The sequence below is a fragment of the Ochotona princeps genome, chromosome 5, assembly GCF_030435755.1.
Source record: "Ochotona princeps isolate mOchPri1 chromosome 5, mOchPri1.hap1, whole genome shotgun sequence".
NCBI lineage: Eukaryota > Metazoa > Chordata > Mammalia > Lagomorpha > Ochotonidae > Ochotona > Ochotona princeps.
In genome coordinates, this window is record NC_080836.1 from 73,017,220 (window position 1) to 73,035,452 (window position 18,233).

The 18,233-nt window shown below is 46.5% G+C and overlaps 1 protein-coding gene across 3 annotated transcripts in view; it reads left to right on the top strand.

Moving 5' to 3' along the window:
* Nucleotides 1-18,233, top strand: part of HSPE1 (heat shock protein family E (Hsp10) member 1) — a 45,901-nt gene that overhangs the window by 1,770 nt on the left and 25,898 nt on the right. Inside the window, exon 4 of one of the 3 annotated variants that reach the window (XM_004577279.3) lies at nucleotides 38-274. The exons of 1 other annotated variant lie outside the window; for it this stretch is intronic. In XM_004577279.3, coding sequence (XP_004577336.2) covers nucleotides 38-88 — 51 coding nt within the window. In that variant the 3' untranslated portion in view covers nucleotides 89-274. Of the gene's footprint in view, nucleotides 1-37; nucleotides 275-13,627; nucleotides 13,770-18,233 lie in introns of those variants that run through there. One more of the 3 variants, XM_058664786.1, reaches the window with a different exon arrangement.

An 18,233-nucleotide genomic window follows, 5' to 3' on the forward strand; every position in this document is an offset into this window, starting at 1 on the left:
TAAGAGCTGTTTTAACTAATGTTATCTCTACTTGCAGGATTATTTTCTATTTAGAGATGGTGACATTCTTGGAAAATACGTAGATTGAAAGCTATCGAAATGGCATCACATGAAGCTGCCCATTCCACTGACGTTCTGAAATCGTTCATCATGTAAATAATTTCCGTGTCTCTTTTATAATAAACTGATGCTGTCTAATGACACCCATTGTCTCTAAACTTTAGTTCCACGGTTCCGGTGTAAACATTTCCAAATAAAATATATGAACAAATGGTTGTTTATAATTTAAGGTGGTTTTTAAATTTTCTACTTTCTCTTTAAATCAGATAACCAGATTTCTGGGAAGTAAGATAGGTATGTTTTCTCCAGTTTGAATTAAAGTATTTGGCATTGATAAAAAGCTACAAATTCATGCATTTTGAGAAAGTTACTTCTATACATTCTTACAGTGTAACATATTTCATGAATATTTCCAGTGAAGTTAAATTGTGATGATTGTATAATTAAAGACAAATCTACATCTGAGTTCCTCTATTTTCCAAGATAGACACATTGATAATAATAGCTAAAACTTCAGAATCAGGCCCAGCCTAGTGCTAAAGGCCTCACCTTACATGCGCTAGGAAAGAGTTAAAACTTATTCCCTGTGCTGATTCACTCTACAAATGACCAAATCTGGCCTGGTCTGAAGCTGGGATCCAGAAGCTCCTCGGTGTCCCACTTGGCTGTCAGGGCCGAAGGACTTGAGCCCTCTTCAGGTTTTCCTGGAACATTATGGGGAGGTGGGTCAGCTGGGATATTAACTAGTGCTACAGGAAATGGCTTAGCTTGCTAGGCCATGACATAAGCTCTGGAAGATTGAAAATTTTAACAGCTCCATGCAGTTGACTATCCACTTGCTATTTCTCCTACTGATTTACTCAGTATTGACAGTGTCTTTTCTAGTTAAAATTTCCTAAGAGATTTTGTGTGCTATATTTCTGAATGGCACTGGTCTTTTTTTTTTTTAAGATTTGTTTTTCAAATTTTTATCGGAAAGTTAGATATACATGGAGTATGAGAGACAGGAAGGGTTTCTGTCCGATGATTCATTTTCCAAGTGACTGCTATGACTGGTACTGTGCCAATCTGAAGCCAGGAGCCAGGAACCTCCCCCAGGTCTCCCACGCAGATGCAAGAAGGGTACGTTCCCAAGGCTTTGGGCTGTCCTGGACTGCTTTCTCAGGCCACAGGCAGGGAGCTGGATGGGAAGTGGAGCAGCTGGGATTAGAACTGGCACCCATAAAGGATCCCAAGGCGAGGACTTTAGCTGACACTGGCAGGTCCTGAAGTCTTAAGATTATTTTACTGGAAGAGCAGGTTCACAGAGGAGACAAATCTTTAATCTGTTGGTTCACTTCCTGAGCAAACCCATTGCTGCAGCCAAGCTAATCCAGAGCCAGGAACTTCTTCCAGGTCGCCTATGCATGTGGGTGCAGGTTCCTAAGACTTTGGACTGTCCTCTACTACTTTCCCAGGCCACAAGCAGGGAACTGAGTGGGAAGTGGAGCAGCTGGGATACAAACTGCTGTCAACATGAGATACTGCTGCATGAAAGGCAAGAATTTAGCCACTGAGCGATCACACCAGTCCTGGCATTGGAGTCTTAAGTTGTAAATGGCCTTGTAATATGTGTTGCGTTTCTCAGCAAAGTAAAGTAGTGTATGTAGCTTTTTTTTTTTTTAAGACTTATTTTTATTACAAAGTCAGATATACTGAGAGGAGAGACAGAGAGGAAGATCTTCCGTCCGATGATTCACTCCCCAAGTGAGCCGCAACGGCTGGTGCTGTGCCGATCTGGAACTTGGAACCTCTCCCAGGTCTCCCACGTGGGTGCAAAGTCCCAATGCATTGGGCCGTCCTTGACTGCTTTCCTAGGCCACAAGCAGGGAGCTGGATAGGAAGTGGAGCTGCTGGGATTAGAACCGGTGTCCATATGGGATCCCGGCACATTCAAGGCGAGGACTTTAGCCGCTAGGCCACTGCTGGACTGTGTATGTAGTTCTAATATGTAATTTACACACGTATATTCTTTGTTATACTGAGGCTTAATTTTTGGCAAATTTTGGTACTATGATTAGGCCTGTATTCATGTTTACTGTTAATTTCAGAAATTGCCAATGACACAAGTAAATGCATCATAACTGTAAGTACAAGTTACCTTGGTTTATAGAGCCAGTTGAGATTTTTATCTCAGGAAGCTTGTTCATGGCCATGACCTGTAACTTGCCAAACTGAAATTCAGTCCAAAGGCCATGACTTTGCTATTATTCTCTGATGCTGTTTCCTCAAGACCCCCAGTATAAGTTTGGAGATCAAAAGTGACAGTAAGCTCCAAAATTTGTAAACTGGTAATGGAAAGGAATGTACTGGGCAGGATTGAGCAAACCTTAGCCTACAAGCAAAACTAGAAACCAGCATGCAGCACAGGTCATGCCGAGCTAGGCTCTTGCACCTACTGGTCCTCAGAGCAACCACGGGCAGGTGTATGATTTACGGCTAGGAACAGGCCCAATCCGGGAGGTAAGGGGACACCCTAACTGGGTTGAGCGTCCCACCAAGGGGCACGTGTGCTGGAATGGGGGCTGCGTTCTATCTAGGAAACAGTTGTAGTCACCCGAGGCACTAGTGTGGGCTGGGATTGGATGCACCAGGCCAGTTCAGACCCCAACACCATCTGGTGTCATGGAGAACCAGGGTAGATGTGGGACTGACTAGGCTGGGTCTCAATCCCCTACTGAGCCATGTGTGAGCTGTATGTGGGTATGGACAAGCCATGGCTGGGCTGAAACATCCAACAACAAGAACCTGAATGGGGTGAAAGCCAGCCAGGAAAGCTACTGTTCCTGCTAGGACATGAGGTGAACTGAGTAGGGTTGGCTCAAGAACCCCCTGGTATGTGCAAAATCTGGCATTGGGAGGGGTTCTGATGGAGGAGCCTGGGCAACTCCTCTGGCAGGACACAGTCCCTGCAGGTAAGCACAAAAAGCATGATAGGAAACAGCCCAGAATAGGCCATGGAAAGTTTCCCACTGGCACACATTCGGCATGGGTCAGGGGCAGACCAGGCTGAATCAGTTCGTGTCATCCACTGGCAAATCCGAACACCAGAACAGAGTGTGGGTTGAGCCGGGTTTGGTCGCGACAAAACCAGTACACATTATGGAATGCCAGGGTGAGGTTGCCTGTACTGGATTTGACTGCAGCACCCAACCAGCACACTTGAGATCCAGGAATGGAGGGGCAGAGCTGGCGGGGGGATTAAGGGGCTGGTCCCCTTGCCAGACAGCTACTCCCACTGGAGAGCGTGGGCTGGGATGAGGACAGACCAGACTAAGCAAGGCTGCAACACTTGTGCGCTGCATGTGGACTAGATCAGGGAAAAGCCAGGCTGGGCTGATTATTCCTGCGGGTGCAAGCATAAATTAGAGTGGGTGAGGGATGTTTGGGCTTAGCCGCAGCATCAGCTGGCAGAAGCTGGCACTGGGGACTAATTCTGTCAAGTCAAATCACAGAACCACCTGAAGAGTGCATAAACCGGGACTGAGAGAGACCTGGGAGGGAAAAAGTGGGTTCCCCCTTCTTGGGTCACTACTCCCGCAGGAGGGCATGAAAACTAGGACTGGGGTGGCTAGACAGAGAGGCACTCAACAACATCCGTGAGGGCTGGATGGTTGAGTTGGTTAGATGGAACTAAGCTTTAATACCCATTGACAAGTACAAGAGCCAAATGGGATGGGGGACAGACTGGTCTTCTGCTACACATACTGGCAAACCAGGGTAGGGGGCGGGCCTGGTGGGGGTTATTGTGGTCGCTCCGACTAGGCTGCAGCTCCCACTGGTTGATGTAAGGGCCGAGTATGTGCTGGGCAGAACCAGACTGGACTGCAACACCCATTGGTTCCAGTGCAACTCGGAACTGAAAACAGAACCAACCCACAATTAAAACCACCAGCTGATCAGGGTGATGGACTGTGCTGGGCCCTGTGCTTGCTAGAACATACAAGAATCTGGTCTGGAAATACCTCAAAGTTTCTTTGGGGATCTCCCCAACTGAAATGCCGGACTCAGAACTCTAACCAAGAAAAGACAGAAGACAGAACAGGTCAATCATTCACCTCAGCTATATGTTGGCAGTGAAATATGGGGCAAATGGAGACTTTATGATGGACCATATCAATCAGTGGATGACCTCATCGAGTGAAACTGGCAGCGATTCATAAATGGAAAACTATTAAAACCACTTGAGGGCCCAGCGGCATGGCCTAGCAGCTAAAGTCCTCGCCTTGAACGCCCCAGGATCCCATATGGGCGCCGGTTCTAATCCTGGCAGCTCCACTTCCCATCAAGCTCCCTGCTGGTTTCCTGGGAAAGCAGTTGAGGACAGCCCAATGCATTGGGACACTGCACCCACGTGGGAGACCTGGGAGAGGTTCCAGGTTCCCAGCATCGGATCGGCATAGCACCGGCCATTGCGGCTCACTTGGGGAGTGAATCATCGGACGGAAGATCTTCCTCTCTGTCTCTCCTCCTCTCTGTATATCTGACTTTGTAATAAAAAATAAATAAATCTTTAAAAAAAAAAAACCACTTGAGCAAGCATCTCAGAGCATGCCCCACATCCGGGACTTGGGGTGGGCGGGAAACCGGGTGGGGCTTCTCCCTCAATATCCCCCTTTACCTCAGATACATGATGGAAACAATATGAACATAATAGTATTACCCACTTCCCTATATCCCCTGAACCTTTTTTTTTAACCATAATTAACTATGTAAAGATTGTCAACAATACAATAAAATAAATTAAAAAAAAAAAAGAAAGTGACAGTAACCAAGTTGCATTGATCTCTGGAGTCATGAGGGTATACTCCAAATTTGAGGGCCCTATTTCAAAACTAATCTGTGGGATGAGAATGTTTACCTAGCAGAAATGCTAAAGAACCTCAGATGGTGAAAGTATATTAATAGGGAAGAGATGTTTTTCAAAATTTAAGATATTGGGAATGTTAAAACAGCAAATTATGTGCCATTTAACTTCATTTTCACAGGAAAATAATGAAGGACAAAAGTAAATAATTCATTTTATAAAAAGATTTATTTTTATTAGAAAGGCAGATCAGATTTACCAGGAGAAAGAAAAAACTTCCATCCACTGGTTCACTCCCCAAGTGGCTGCAATGGCTGGAGCTGAAGCGTTGCAAAGCCCGGAGCCAGGTATCCTGTGTGGGCGCAGCCTGAGGCATTGTATCATCCTCCTCTGCTTTCCCAGGCCATAAGGGAAACGTAGGCAGAACACAAACAAACGCCCATATGGGGTCCTGGCGCTTGCAAGGTGAGGATTTAACCAATTTAGCCATTCTGCCAGGCCCAGTAGAAATTCTAACTAGAAATTTTGGGGTAATATTTATCATTTTGAACACTTGCTAGGTGCTTTGTGTATATTTTTTGTGTGAGAGAGACCTCCCATTCACTGGTTCATTCCAAATGGCAGCCAGCTTAACATGGATGGTGGGAATTAAATTATTTGAGACATCACTTCTGCCCCTTACTGCCAAGCTGTGCAATAATTTTTTTTTTTTAAAGATTTATTTTATTTTTACTACAAAGTCAGATATACTGAGAGGAGGAGAGACAGAGAGGAAGTGGAGCTGCCGGGACTAGAACCAGCGGCCATATGGGATCAAGGCGAGGACCTTAGCCACCAGGCCACGCCGCCAAGCCCAGCTGTGCAATAATTTTAAAAATATATCTTCTGTTTAATTCTCCAAATGCCTGCAAATAACCATGGCTAGGCCAGATCAAGCCAGGAGCCAGGAACCAGATCTAGGTGTGCAACATGGACAGTTGGGGCCAAGTCCCTGGACCATCACCTGCTGCATGCCAAGGGGCATGCTAACAGGAAGCTGCAATCAGGAGAGAGCAACTGACCTGAGTTGTTTTCATGAGGACTGGGGCCTGTCCCTCTGTATAATCTTGCTTACTGGCTTGTAGTTATAGCAGCTTTGTGAAGCAGATGCTCCTGCCTTGCAGGTGAAGATTTACAAAATAAGTTGCTCAGGGTAGCACAAATTTTAAGTGAAAAAGAGTTGGACTGAGGGCCCAGCATGGTAGCCTAGTGGGTAATGTCCTCGCCTTGCAGGCGCCAGGATCCCATATGGGCTCCGGTTCTATTTCTGGCAGCCATGCTTCCCAAGCCTTGGTAACCTGCACCTGTGTGGGAGATCCGGAAGAGCTCCTGGCTACTAGCTCCAGACAGCTCAGCTCTGGCTGTTGTGGCCACTTGGGGAGTGACCCAGCAGATGGAAGATCTTTGTCTCTGCATCATCTTCTCTCTGTAAATTTGACCTTCCAATAAAAATAAATACATTTTTTTTAAAGTTGGACTGAATTCAAGTTTTAGCTCCGCTTTCCATTTTCCTACATAAAAGTTTGGGGCTTGGTTAACATGAATTGGGCAATTCTGTCATACAAATGTTACAATTATGAAAAGATTGTAATTTTTATTGCTTCAGAAGAGTGCAACACTTAATGAAAATTTTTTTAAAAATTGAGATTGGGGCCTAGCGCGATAGTGTAGTGGCTAAAATCTTTGTGTTGAATGCGCCAGGATCCATATGGGTACTGGTTGTAATCCGATGGCCCTGCTTCCCATCCAGCTCCCTGCTTGCAGCCTGGGAAAGTAGTCGAGGACAAACCAAAGCCTTGGGACCCTGCACCTGCGTGGGAGATCAGGAAGAAGCTTCTGGCTATTTGCTTTGGATTAGCACAGCTCCAGCTGTTGGGACCGCTTGGGGAATGAACCTTCAGATGGAAGATCTTCCTCTCTTTCTCTCTTTGTGTATCTGCCTTTCCAATAAAAATGGATAGATCTTTCTAAAAATTGGGACTAGGGGCCCTAGTGGCTAAATGTTCGCCTAACATCTACCAGGATCCCATAGGCGGGGCAGTTCATGTCCTGCTGCTCCACTTCCCATCCAGCTCCCTGCCTGTGACCTGGGAAAGCAGTAGAGAATGGCCCAATAGCTTGGGACCCTGCACCAACATGGGAAACTGAAGAAGCTCCTGGTCCCTGGCTTTGTATCAGCTCAGCCCCTGTCATTGTGGCCATTTGGGGAGTGAACCACTGGACGGAAGATTTTCCTTTCTGTCTCTGCTGCTCTCTATATATTTGCCTTTCCAATAAAAATAAATAAATCTTATTAAAAAAGGCAAAAGGTTATTTGGATAGGTAGGATTCTCTAATGAGGCTGCCATCATCTGAAAGTTTTTCTTGGGTGGCAAGATACATCTTTTAGTTGGTTCACTCAAGTTAATACTTTTAACAATATATTTCAATTTATTACTACATGGACCCCCTCATAAGGGTTCATGAAAGTCTTCATACATGGCAACTCCTACTCCCTTCCCCCAGGAGAGATGATCTTAGAGAGCAAAGCCAAAGCTACATTGTTTTTGTGACCAAACCTTTAAAGTCATACCACATCATTTCCAACATCCTATTGGTTATGCAGCTCAGTAATCTTCACTTGGAGAGAAAGCCCACACTAGAGTGTAGACACTGGAAGATGATAATTGTTGCGGGTCATCTGTGAGGCTGGCTCTTACAACCAGAAATCTGATGAAATGTTCTAGACTATTGATGAATCTCATTAGAAAAAAAATTACGAGCCACTGAGGTCAATGCCTCATTTGTAGTCAAAATTACCCAAAGTTTGAACTGTATAAATTAAAAAGAAAAATTATATCCATGACAACCTTTGATGGAGAATAATGTTAAAATATGTTGAAGATAGATAAAATCATATTTAGGGGGGTGTTGTGGTGCAGTGAGTTAAACTACCACCTGTGATACAGGTATCCTTGCTGCTCCATTTCTGATCTAACTTCCTGCTAATGTGCCTGGGAAAGCAGCAGCAGATGGGCCACGTGCATGGGGTCTGCAAGCCATATGGGAGAAGCCAGATGAAGGTGCAGGCTCCTGACTTTGACCTAGCCCAGCACTTGCAATCGCAGCCATTGGTGGAGTGAATGACTGTGTCTTGCCTTGTCTCTGCACTCTAGCTTTAAAATGAATAAATAAACCTTAAATATCTACCTATTCATACATGCATAACAGAAAGGCAGAGAAGCAGGCAGGCTGGTGTGTGGCACAGTGGGTAACACCACTGTTTGATGATGGTATACCATATGAGCTTAGGTTTGAGTTCATGCTGTCCCACTTTCCAGCCATGTTCCTGGTGTAATTTACCTAGGACAGCAGTGGAAGGTGGTCCACGCACTTAGAACTCTATACTTACATGGCAGATCTGGATGAAACTCCTAGATCCTAGCTTTAGTGTGGTCCAACCCCGGAGGTTGTTGCAATTTGGAGAATGAACCAGCTGATGAAAGGTCTCTCTCCACTTCTCCTTCTTTCTCTGTATATTTGCCTTTCAAATAAATACATAAAAATCACATTTAAAAAATCACATATAGTCACTAATATTAGTTGAACAAATTTCAACTATGAGTAGCTATTTGCATTCTTCCCTGAGGCTTCAACTTTGCTCATCCTACACTAAATCTTCATCTCCAACACGAATGCTACCCCCATATGAACTCTTCTATGCACTGCTCTATGTGTCAACTCTGCTTTCAGCCTGGCTTCCTTGAACCCAAGGTGGCTGCTGCAGTCCCAGAAAAATGTCTAGAAAAAAGGAACCATCTCTTGCTATCTCCTCTTTGGAACATTATAAAACCTTCTTTTTTTTAAAAAAAGATTTATTCATTTTATTACAGCCAGATATACACAGAGAAGGAGAGACAGAGAGGAAGATCTTCCGTCCGATGATTCACTCCCCAAGTGACCCCAACGGGTTCTATTTCTGTGCCAATCTGAAGCTGGGATCCTGGAACCTCTTCCGGGTCTCCCACGTGGGTGCAGTGTCCCAATGCATTGGGCCGTCCTCGACTGCTTTCCCAGGCCATAAGCAGGGAGCTGGATGGGAAGTGGAGCTGCCGGGACTAGAACCGGCGCCCATATGGGATCCCAGGGCTTTCAAGGCGAGGACTTTAGCCGCTAGGCCATGCCGCCGGGCCCAAACCTTCTTTTTCAGAGATTTATTTACTTTTATTGGAAAGGCAAATCAGATTTATGGAGCAGAGAGACAGACAGGAAGATCTTCCATCTGTTGGTTCACTCCCCAAATGGCTGCATTGGCCAGAGTGGACCTGAGCCAATATGAAGCCACGAGCCAGGGGCTTCTTCTGGATCTCCCATGTGGGTACAGGGTCCCAAGGCTTTGGGCCATCCTCACAGCTTTCCCAGGCCACAAGCAGGGAGCTGGATGGGAAGTGGAGCAGCTGGGATATGAACCAGCTCCCTTACAGGATTCTGGTGCTTGCTGGGGTGAGGATTTAGTCAACTGAACCATCGTGCAAGCCCGGAAGATTATAAAATCTTTCCCTCAGACATCTTGTCACATTTCTCTAGCTAAAAAGGCACCACATGTCTTTCTCCTAACTGATCATTATCATAGAACTTATGGATTTATTCCTCAACTGGAGGTAGGGTCTCCCTATTACTAGTGTAGAGGGAGAAAGACACACTGAGCATGATCAAAGACTGTAAAATAATAGTAATAAAACACTGGAAGGGAAGAGACTAAGTTGTTTCAACACTGCAGACATCTGATTATTCACCTTTAAGCTCTCTGAGAAACACGTTTTTGTTTTACACTTTGTCAGCACTTAGGCCAGTGCCTTGCACCTAAACGGCACTTACTCTTCTATAGTCATCTGCATTTCAGTCAGTCACAGACTGCATGTAAAATGGAGGTCCCATAACCTGATGCTATGCAATGACACTATAGCTGTCCTAGACTAACTGTACCCTGTCGTTGTCACTCATTGCCAAAAGCAATGCATTTCCCAGAACATTCCTGATCATTAAGTGATAAACAACAATACTTGAATTTTAAAATTCCCCTAAGTGGGCCTGGTGCTGTAGCCTAGTGGCTAAAGTCCTTGCCTTGCATGTGCTGGGATCCCATACAGGCACCGGTTCTAATTCCGGCAGTCCTGCTTCCCATCCAGCTCCCTGTTTGTGGCCTGGGAAAGCAGTAGAGGACGGCTCTCCTTATCTCTGTAAATCTGCCTAATAAAAATAAATGTATCTTTTAAAAATGATGTGATCACTTTTTGTACATCTTGCAGTCAGTAGGCATGAGAATTTACATTTGTTGAAACTCACTCCAGAGTTATGCCCATTGTTTTGCTGTTGTTGTTTATTTGTTTATCTGAAAGAGCTACACAGAAAGAGGGAGAGACAGGGCCCTCACATCCATTGGTTCACTTCCTGGAGGGCTGAATGAAACAAAACCAGGAGCCTAAGCTTCTTCTGGGTGTCCCATGTGGGTGCAGGAGACCAAGCACGTAGGCCATCTTCCACTGCTTTTCCCAGGCAGCGAACTAGATTGGAGGCAGAGTAGTCAGTAACTGGCATTGGAAGGAGGCAGCTTCACTTGCTATGCCACAGTGCTGGCCCTGGGTCACACTGTTTTTAAACAGAATATTCCTCCATTAGCTGAGCATTTTGTATTCACATCCTGACTAATCATTACATGTAACTGTTATGGTCGATTATGCTCTTTTTTCCCTTCTCCTCTTCCCCTTCTCCCCAGATAAGCCTTGCATCTAAAATTGTTCCTATTTGGAGGTCATGCTTTTCAGGTTGATGGAAGAATGAAAATGTGAAGGCTGAGGGCTGGAAAGCTTGCGGCCTTGAACAAGGTTTTTCCTGTAAGCAAGGCCAGTGATGACATCACAATGCAGCTTTACTGGGTTTTTCAAAGATGATGTATTTTGTTTCCATATTTAACATCAACCCATCTGCTTTGTCTGTTTTTTTTTTTTTTTTCCGACATAGACTGAAACAATACAGAAAAACCTGGAATGAATACAACATTAGGGAGCTGGCATTGTGGTCCAGTGGGTTAAGCCTTGGCCTACAAAGCCAGCAATCCAGAGGTGCTGGTTCACGTCCTGGTTGCTTTTCTTCCAGTCCCTGCTAATGCACCTGGGAAAGCAGTGGAAGATGACCGAAGTGTTTAGGCACCAGTCATTCATGTCGGAGACCCAGAGAAGCTCTTGGCCTTAGGCCTGGCCCAGATACAGCTGTGTGGCCATTTGGGGAGTTGATGGGCAGATGGGAAATATCTTTCTCTGTTTAACCCCCTCTCTCTGAATATCTACCTTTCAAATAAAAAAAGTCTTGAAAAAAAATAATAAAGGGTCAGCGCTGTAGCTCAGCTAGTTAAGCTTCCCCCTACAAAGACAACACCTCATATGGGTACCAGTTTGAGACCTGGGTGCTTCACTTCCAACACAACTCCCTGCTAATACACTTAGGAAAGAAGGGGAAGATAGCCCAAGTGCTAAGGCTCCTTCACCCACATGGCAGACAGAGGCGAAGGTGTTGGTTCCTGGCTTTGGCCTGGCCCAGCACTAGGTGTTGTGGCCATTTGGGGAATAAATTAGTGGTTGGAAGATTGGTCTATCACTGTAACCCTGCCTTTCAGATCTTAAAAAAGAGAAAAAGACCACTAAAACAACCCCCTTCAACCATAACCCCCCTCAAGTGTAGATAACTGTTACCTGTAGCTCAGTGTAACTACCACACAGTCTGAGAAACCTGGATTATATCTGAGGTGAGGCTGCCTGTAGAACAGGAGGCCTACCAAAGGCTCTGCTCTCTCACAGACCCACCCCATTTCTCTTGGGAAGGCAGGATTTCCATTTGACCTGGACATTCAGTGCATTTAGTATAAGAATTGATGGAGGCTGGCGTTGTGGCATAGCATGCGAGCCCTCTGCCTGTGGTAGCTGTTCCACGTCTGATCCAGCTTCCTGCTGGTGGCCTGCGAGGGCAATAGAGGTGCCCACATGGGACACCCAGAGGAAGCTCCTGGCTGGATCAGCCCAGCTCTGGCTGCTGCCGCTAGCTGGGGAGTGAACCAGCAGATGGAAGATCTTTTCCTCTGTCTCTCCCCTCTCTGAAACTCTGTTTTTTTTTTCCCCTAGATTTTATTTTTATTGGAAAGGCAGATATATATAGAGAAAGATCTCCTGTCTGATGATTCACTCCCCAAGTGACTGCAATGGCCAGAGCTGAGCCGATCCGAAGCCAGGAGCTAGGCGCTTTTCTGGGTCTCCCACACAGGTGCAGGGTCCCAAGGCTTTGGGCCGTCCTCCACTGCTTTCCCAGGTCACAAGCAGGGAGCTGGAAGCAGGGCTGCTGGGATTAGAACTGACACTCTTGTAGGATCCCCATATATTCAAGGGGAGGACTTCAGCCACTGGTCCACCACATTGGGCCTGAAACTCTGCTTTTCAAATAAAAATAGGTATCTTAAAAAAAAAAATGGTGATTTGCATATTGATGCCTATTGCTGTACTGTATGGACCTCATAGTGAAGATCTCGGCCCTTTCATACTTGCACGCCCAGTGCCTACCACATACTGTGTCTTCATGAGTATTTGTTGAGTGAATACATCTTTGGGTGTCTAGAAGCTATTTCTAGGAGGTCACAATTAAGTTTCAAAAAACTAACTATGCCAGATTTCAGAAAGAAGGAATATTAGGAAAATGAACTTCCTATTGCCAAATCTATCTGAGCCAAATCCCAACCAAGTCACTGACAAGGACAGAGCTTTGAAGTTCGTTCACAAATCTCTTCGCCCCTCGTAACCTTGCCTCACGGCCTTTCAGCACAAGACATCTTTATCTAGGGACATCTTTCTCCCGAAATCACGTACTGTAGACCTTCAGTTCTCTTCCCTTGTGACAGTCCAAGGCCACCCTCCTTCTGGATCAAAGACTTACTGGTTTCAAGCAGGGAAAAACTCTGTTGAAACTGTTGTGCTTTCTTAAGAGAACCTTTAAACCACAAAACCTGTAAATCGTCGAAGTCCCAAGTTCCATTCATTTTCCTGCTTTTGACTTGCAAACACACGAGCTGATCCTGCCTGCCCGACGCACAGTACTCAATGTATACTCACAGTTGGCCCAGACCTGTAAACACACACACACACACACACACATCATTGAAAAGGTCCTTGGCTTTCTGTGGACGGCGGAAGAAGCATTTAACACATAGCAGTGCTATATGATTTCAGCGGGGGTTAGTTTCACGTAGGTTCTAAGGAATTTTCCCAGACTGCTGGATTATCCTTCCACAGGCAGTTTTGGGGACCAACCTAAACTTCCCTTGGTACTTTCCACCACATGGGTTTACGCAAACAGTCGCCATTGTGCAAACGCTGTCCTCTAGTCTAAGAAACAAGAGCCCAAGGTGATGTACCAACGTGTTAAGCATGGCACGCACGCTGTCTGCGCAGACTCCGTGGACCTGGGCCCACGTGCGCTGACCAACTGCCCGAAGCCGCAGGAAACGCGGGCCTCAGCGGCGCCTCACAACCTCGCCCGCAGATTCGTCGTCAGTTCCTCCGCCCGCCTCGCCGCTCCTCCCCTTCCCGGACTCCGCCCCGACCTCCCGTGCTGCCCCGCGCGGGCTGCAGCTGTTCTGCGGACGGCCGCCCCTCCCCGGCGCGCCACTCGGCCCCGCCCCCCGAGGCAAGCAGCCGGCCCCCTACATCCGGGTACCGACTCCAGCCGCCCAGATTCTGGCACTATGGTCATGGCGGAGGGGACGGCAGTGTTGAGGCGGAACAGGCCGGGCACCAAGGCGCAGGTACGGTCCCCACAGCTTTCCTGCGGGTGAACTCTCGGTGCCGAGCCGTGCCACGCCTGCGGGCTGGCTGCCACCGCGGGCAGGCAGGATCGGGGCGGCGGAGAGGCGGGCGGGGCCCTGGCGGTGCCCGGCCTGTTCTTCCGGAGCCGCAGCCCCTCCAGGCAAGGGACGGTCCGGCCGGGCCGGCGGAGCGCTGACCGGCGGGCGTGAGGGGCCGCTGCCGGGAACGCGGGTGCTCGGCGGTGCCTGCGGCCATGGGCCGCTTGCTGTGGTCTGGCAGCCGACGGGCGCCGGAGGGGCGCGGCCAGCCCAGGTGGAGTCCTGGGGGTCAGGGGGGCCCCCGAATTGGGGGCGGCGGGCCTGAGAAGGGGGTGTGGACGCCGCTGGCCTCGTCCGGGCTTCCGGTCCTGCCCGGCTGTGCCACCCAGCCGGTCTAGCCGGATTTGAGAGGCGATAGTTAAACCTCCTCCTCTGGTTCGGCTTGGACCACCCCTTCCCGCTGCTTCCCCGCAGCTGGGCTCTGGTCCGGCAAGTTTTCCGCGCCAGGTTGGGACTTGTACGGTGTGATATTCCTTAAGACCTTCCTTGTTAATATGTAAGGAAGCACGGCTGGGCAATGAACTGCTGATAATTCTGTTGAGTCTTAATTAGCCTGTATTGCGTGTAAGTTGTTACTTGCTTAATTACTTATTGGTTCTTGGGATTTGGAAAAGATGCATCACATTAAAAGAACAAATTGGCATTCACATTGGGTCTGAAAATGGCTTTCCCAGGAATTGACGCTCTGGGATTCAGAAGGGTGTGTTTCAGATGTAATTTTAGAGAGAAATGGTGTTAAGTGGTGAAAGTACTCAGCGCTGAGAATAGATTTTCATGTGGCAGACAGACTTACGGGAAGGGGACCAGCAGTGGAGTCGATTGCGCTCCACCCCTTCCCAATCCATTTTTCAAATAGAATCGACTGGATTTGTTCAGGGTTACATTGGCTCCTGATTCCAGGTCCACAGGTGACCTTTCGTTTTGACAACTTGCTGCTACTGAATTCCAGAGAATGCATTTTGCCAGACTTACTGCAGTCACATTAACCTGTGCGTTCAGGACAGTTTGTGTTCATGCTACCGGAAGTTGGTTGGAAATGTATCTTTGCTTCCTTTTCTGAACCTTTTGCTCTGTTTTGCATGCTTTTAGCTTGTATTCTGGAAGCATTTTTGCCTCTTAAATGATCGATTTTTAATTGTTCTATTCAGAAATACACTTTTTAAAATTCATTCTCAGGATCATTTATTTAAAAGCCTCTAATTTTTAAAAAGTGTCTAATTTTGAAAAAACTAGAAAATAACATACCTTTTTTTAACGGTTTTTTTTATTTTTATTGGAAAGTTAGATATACAGAGAGGAGGAGAGACAGTGAGAAAGATCTTCCGTCCGATGATTCACTCCCCAAGTGAGTGCAACGGCTGGTGCTTTGCCGATCTGAAGCCGCGAGCCAGGAGCCGGGAGCCAGGAGCCTCTTCCAGGTCTCCCACATGGGTGCAGGGTCCCAATGCATTGGGCCGTCCTCGACTGCTTTCCCAGGCCACAAGCAGGGAGCTGGATGGGAAGTGGAGCTACCAGGATTAGAACCGGCGTCCATATGGGATCCCAGGCCGTGTTCAAGGCAAGGACTTTAGCAGCTAGGCCAAGCCGCTGGACCCTCAATGTATGTTAATACATTTTTAAAGATTTATTTTATTTTTGGTGCCTGCAGTAGTAGCTTATTGGCTAAAATCCTCTCCTTGCATCCCCTGGGATTCCATATAGGCGGTGGTTCATAACCTCGTTGCTCCACTTCCCATCCAGCTCCCGGCTTGTGTCCTGGGAAAACAGTGGAGGATGGCCCAAATCCTTGGGAGCCTGCACCCCCATGGGAGACCAGAAAGGAGATTTTTTTTTTTTTTTTAAACGTTGTTGTAGATTAGTTATTAAGTAAATGAGGTTAGGACTTAGAAAATACTACTTAAGTAGTTAACTTGCCCATATCTTCTTTATCACATAAATTTCCATCAGTAAAATGAGTCTCTTCTAAAATTATGTGGCGGGTCAGTATGTTGTCTCAGCTGACTAATCCTCTACCTCCAGGTGCTGGCATCTGTATGGGTGTCAGTTTATGTCCTGGTTGCTCCACTTCCCATCCAGCTTCCTGTTTGTGGCCTGGGAAAGCAGTAGAGGATGACCCACGTCTTGGGACCCTGCACTCGCATGGGAGATCCGGAAGAAGCCCTTGGTTCCTGGCTTCAAATCAGTACAGCTTTGGCGCTTGCAGCCACTTTGGGAGTAAACCAGCAGATGAAAGATCTTTCTTTTTTCTTCTCTTTATAAATCTGCCTTTCCACTGAAAAAATAAATCTTTTTTTTAAAATTTATTTTTATTGCAAAGTCAGATGTACAGAGAGGAGGAGAGACAGAGAGGAAGATCTTCCGTCCGATGATTCATTCCCCAAGTGGCTGCAATGATTGGGGCTGTGCCATCCAAAGCCAGGAGCCTCTTCCGGGTCTCCCACGCGGGTGCAGGGTCCCAAGGTTTTGGGCCGTCCTTGACTGCTTTCCCAAGCCACAAACAGGAACCTGGATGGGAAGTGGGGCTGCCAGGACACAAACTGGCACCCATGTGGGATCCCAGCGTGTGTAAGGTGAGGACTTTAGCCACTAAGCTACTGTTCCACTCCCGAAAAAGGTCTTAAAAAATAATAAAGAATGACAAATATTAGGTAGAGGTATGACAACAGGTAGAGTATCTTCCTACTTTTTTCGAAGTTGCTTAGATTGGACTATAAGCACATCATTGATTGTCAGTAAATATTACCTAAATTAAGTGAGAACATTCATTAAGCTGAATTTTTGTTGCCTCTCATAGGTGTGTAAAGTATGTCCCAGTTGTGGAGGGAAACATTTCATTGTCAGTTAACTTCCTTATATCTGCTGTGTATTACTCTATTTAAAAATTACCAAATTTAAAAAACATTAACTTAACTCAAGAATCGTGAACTCCATCCAGGTCTCCCATGTGGATACAGGGGTCCACAGAATTGGGTAATTCTCTGATGCTTTTCCCAGGCCGTTGGCAGGAAGCTGGGTTAAAAGTAGAGCAGGCAGGATAGGAACCATGCTCATAAGAATGCTGTTGTAGGTGACAGCTTTATATGCTATGCCACAACACTGGATTAGAAATTATCTAGGAGGGCCCGGCGCGATAGTGGTTAAAGTCCTCACCTTACACGTGCCAGGATCCCATATGGTCGCTGGTTTTAATCCTGGTGGCCCTGCTTCCCATCTAGCTCCCTAGATTTTTTTTTTTGTTTGTGGCCTGGGAAAGCAGTCAAGGATGACCCAAAACCTTGGGACCCTGCACCCGCAGGGGAGACCTGGAAGAGGTTCCTGGCTCCCAGCTTCAGGTTGGCACAGCATCAGCCGTTGCAGTCACTTGGGGAGTGAATCATTGGATGGAAGATCTTCCTCTGTCTCTTCTCCTCTCTGTATATCTGATGTTGCAATAAAAATAAATCTTAAAAAAAAAAAAAAGAAATTGTCTAGGAAAGGCATCCTGAAGCATCTTCTAGCAGAGTGTTTTGTTTCTAAATAGTTTCCCTTAATACAGTTGGTTAGCTATTTCAGGTAGGGCAACTGTGAGAAAAGGATAATTATGAAATGATTAAGACACTTGAAAAGTTTATCGCCTACTCTCAGAGCTAAGGCTTTGCTAATACAGGTGAATCCCTTGGGATCACATCTCTTCCGTTGCTATCCCACCCAAGCAATAATGTGATCATCATTCCTTTTAATTCCTTTTGTTGTATAAGCATGTTATCTGTAGGTATGCCTTGCATTTTGTTAGAACTTTTATTTTCGGGCTGTCATACGCTGTGTATTGCTTTTCTTGGCTCGTGGTTTTGAAGGCTTACCTGTACTGATTGATGCAGGTTCTCTACTCCCACCCTCCCCCGGTTTTACTCTAGAGACATGTTCTGAGAACAAGTATATATTAGGCATTTACCAAGAATAATATACTTTGCCCCCCCCCCCCATTAACTCATGTATATTTATTTGAAAGTTGGAACTACACAGAGAGGGAGGGAAGGAGGGAGAGAAAGAGATCCCCTTGTTCAATCCCTCAGATGGCTGCAATGACCAGGACTGGACCAGGCTGAAGCCTGGAGCCAGGAGGTTCTGGGTCTCCCATGTGGCAGGGACCCAAACACTTGGACCATCAGTTGGTACTGCTTTCTCTGGTCATTAGCAGGAAGCTGGATGTACATTTGGGACATGAACTGGTGTCCACATGGGATGCAGGCTGCAGCTTAACCTGCTTCACTACAATGCTGGCCCCAAAATGGGAAGGTTTTGAATCCTTTAGGGAAGTATCTGTAACTATTTATAGAGGGATTCAGAATCAGTACAAGTTGTTCTACAAAAAATAGTCATCTTGAA